Here is a 2,190-nt window from a genome sequence, read left to right as displayed (position 1 = left end):
TATATATATATATATATATGTATGTTGTTCCTCACCCCCCACCATAACGTGAACATTTAAAGGCGACAGAACCCAAGTACTTACAGTACTCAACGTAATGTAATAGCACACAGCAAACAAGAGTGACGCGCCGCATCTTGTTGTGCCACACACACACACACACCACGTCTCAAGTGAAGAAGAAAACAACAAGCGATGGTGCGATAAACAACAATCTAAAAAAATATACAGTCTTCTTGTATGTCTCTACAAGAGAAAAAAAAAAACAGGGAGAAAAAGAACGACGACGCCGCATTAATCTAAAGACGCAACTTTAGCTGGAGTGTTGAACCTTTGGCGCTACTGCCGTTTGACAACGTCTTGTCTCCCTCCTTCACCATCGCCGCAGGGGAAGCACCGCTATCCACGACTCCGACCTCCACGGTGTCACCATCTCCCTTCACCGGGTGATTCGACAGGAAAGGATCTCTAAGCATACCCAGTGCTGGTGGCAGATGCGTTACCGTTCTATGCTTCTTTAAAGGCGACATTTTTTTCTCTCCCATCTTCTCGTCATTGGCCTCGCTGCTGCGGAGGCGCTTCCACTTTAGCGCCAGGTGCGGCTCCACGCCAATGGAGGTGGACGTGTCCATCGCAGGAGAAGCAGTCGAAACGCGAGAACTCGCCGGGGCCAACAGGAGCGACGGCACTGTTGCCCTCATGAAATCATCGCTACTGCGTGGGTCGTTCCAACTCAGTTTGAGACCCGGTCGTGTGCTCGTCGAAGCCTCGCTGTTGCGAACATGAGCACCACAAAGGAGTGTTTCAAACGTCTGATGCATATGTCGTTGTCCCCTCTCCTCAGGGCAAGTCTCCCTCATGTATTCCTGCGAAGCAGCGAATGGAGCTGTTGCTTCAGCAATGCACATGCTGGCTACTTGTGCTCCGTCAGCGGGCGGAGGAGCACCGCACAACGCCTCAGGAAGCTGCAAACAGCCAAATCTTCTCACAGCCCGCACGAGATCCTCCTCTTTGTCACCAGCGAAGGAAGCAACACCGTCGTGACGGGTAAGACGCTCTTCTATTGCGCGGAGTGCACCACTGCTCTCGGTGACCACATGTGTCGAAACCGTTTCCAAAGCGTTAATGCTCCTCGTCACCACCTCATTAAATCGCACTGTGTCTGCAGCCTCCGTCGACGCGAGGAATTCCTCCAGGCGCAACACGTTGCTTCGAACTGCGTCATGTACCGCCTCAGACTGGGTCGCGCGCTGTATGATATCGCTCTTCACCTGGCACGTGTGATCCGATAATTGCTGCAGTAACTCCCGCTCGCGTTCCTCTAGGGCTTTTCGCAAATTTCCAAAGCACCGTTCTACCTTATCCTTCACCAGTGCAAAAGCCCGCTCATGCCCAGGCAGTTGCTTCCTTAATTTAATGGATGCATCCCGGGTAGTGTCCGCCAGCTGTTGCAAAGTTTTCATTTCCCCCTTCATTTGCATACGCATCTTCTCTGCAACATCATCTAGTGTTTGTACTTCGTGGCCCTTGTGGCTTCCACCAAAGCAGCACGTGAGACACACACAGGAGGAGCAACTAAAGCAGTACAGGTCAAGTGGCATAGTTGCGTGCTCAACGCACATTCTGGGTCCTCGCCTGTGTGCCGTGCGTAGAGGGACAACCTCGTGTGCCCGATACCGACCCCGTTGGTGCGAGGACTGCTGGCATGATTCACAGAGAGGGAATCCACATGGCACGCAGTAGTTCTTTGCATCAGCTTCTTCACAAATACCACACAAAGCTTGCTGCTCTGTTGTGGCATTGTCACCCGTGTCGTTTGGGTCGTCAGTTCCAGTGCAGTTCGCTATTGTCACCTTCCTCTCACCGTCGCCAGCTGCAGAAACAAAAGGAATTAGTGCACCACATCTTGTAATCGGCAAGGTGCACTGTGGGCACTGCAGCAGTGAACCTGCATCATTCGAGGCTTTCATGCTGAGCCACTGCACCGCACACTCTCTGCAGGCAAGGCACACCACGCTGGTCTCCGCCTTAAATGGGGGGTGAAGAAGCACAGGCTGACGTAGGCCCCGGCGGAAACACAATGGGCAAAAATGTGGCAGAACTTGCGTTTCGAGGTCCCCTGTCAGAGGAGCGGGCAGCCGAGGCCCCGAGTTCACATTATCCACACTGCACGATTCCCCCGTGCCAGCA

At 52.9% G+C, this 2,190-nt stretch overlaps 1 protein-coding gene across 1 annotated transcript; it reads right to left on the bottom strand.

Moving 5' to 3' along the window:
* Positions 1-299: 299 nt before the first annotated feature.
* Positions 300-1,970, bottom strand: DQ04_17621000 (putative zinc finger protein; the record flags this gene model as incomplete). The annotated part of the gene is made up of 1 exon (XM_009317613.1): positions 300-1,970. The coding sequence occupies one exon, from the start codon at positions 1,968-1,970 to the stop codon at positions 300-302; it is 1,671 nt and encodes a 556-aa protein (XP_009315888.1).
* Positions 1,971-2,190: the final 220 nt, after the last annotated feature.

The sequence above is a fragment of the Trypanosoma grayi genome (genome assembly GCF_000691245.1).
Source record: "Trypanosoma grayi strain ANR4 Tgr_1762_V1, whole genome shotgun sequence".
NCBI lineage: Eukaryota > Euglenozoa > Kinetoplastea > Trypanosomatida > Trypanosomatidae > Trypanosoma > Trypanosoma grayi.
Note: the sequence above shows the minus strand (reverse complement) of the source record. Positions and strands in the feature narration are given on the sequence as shown.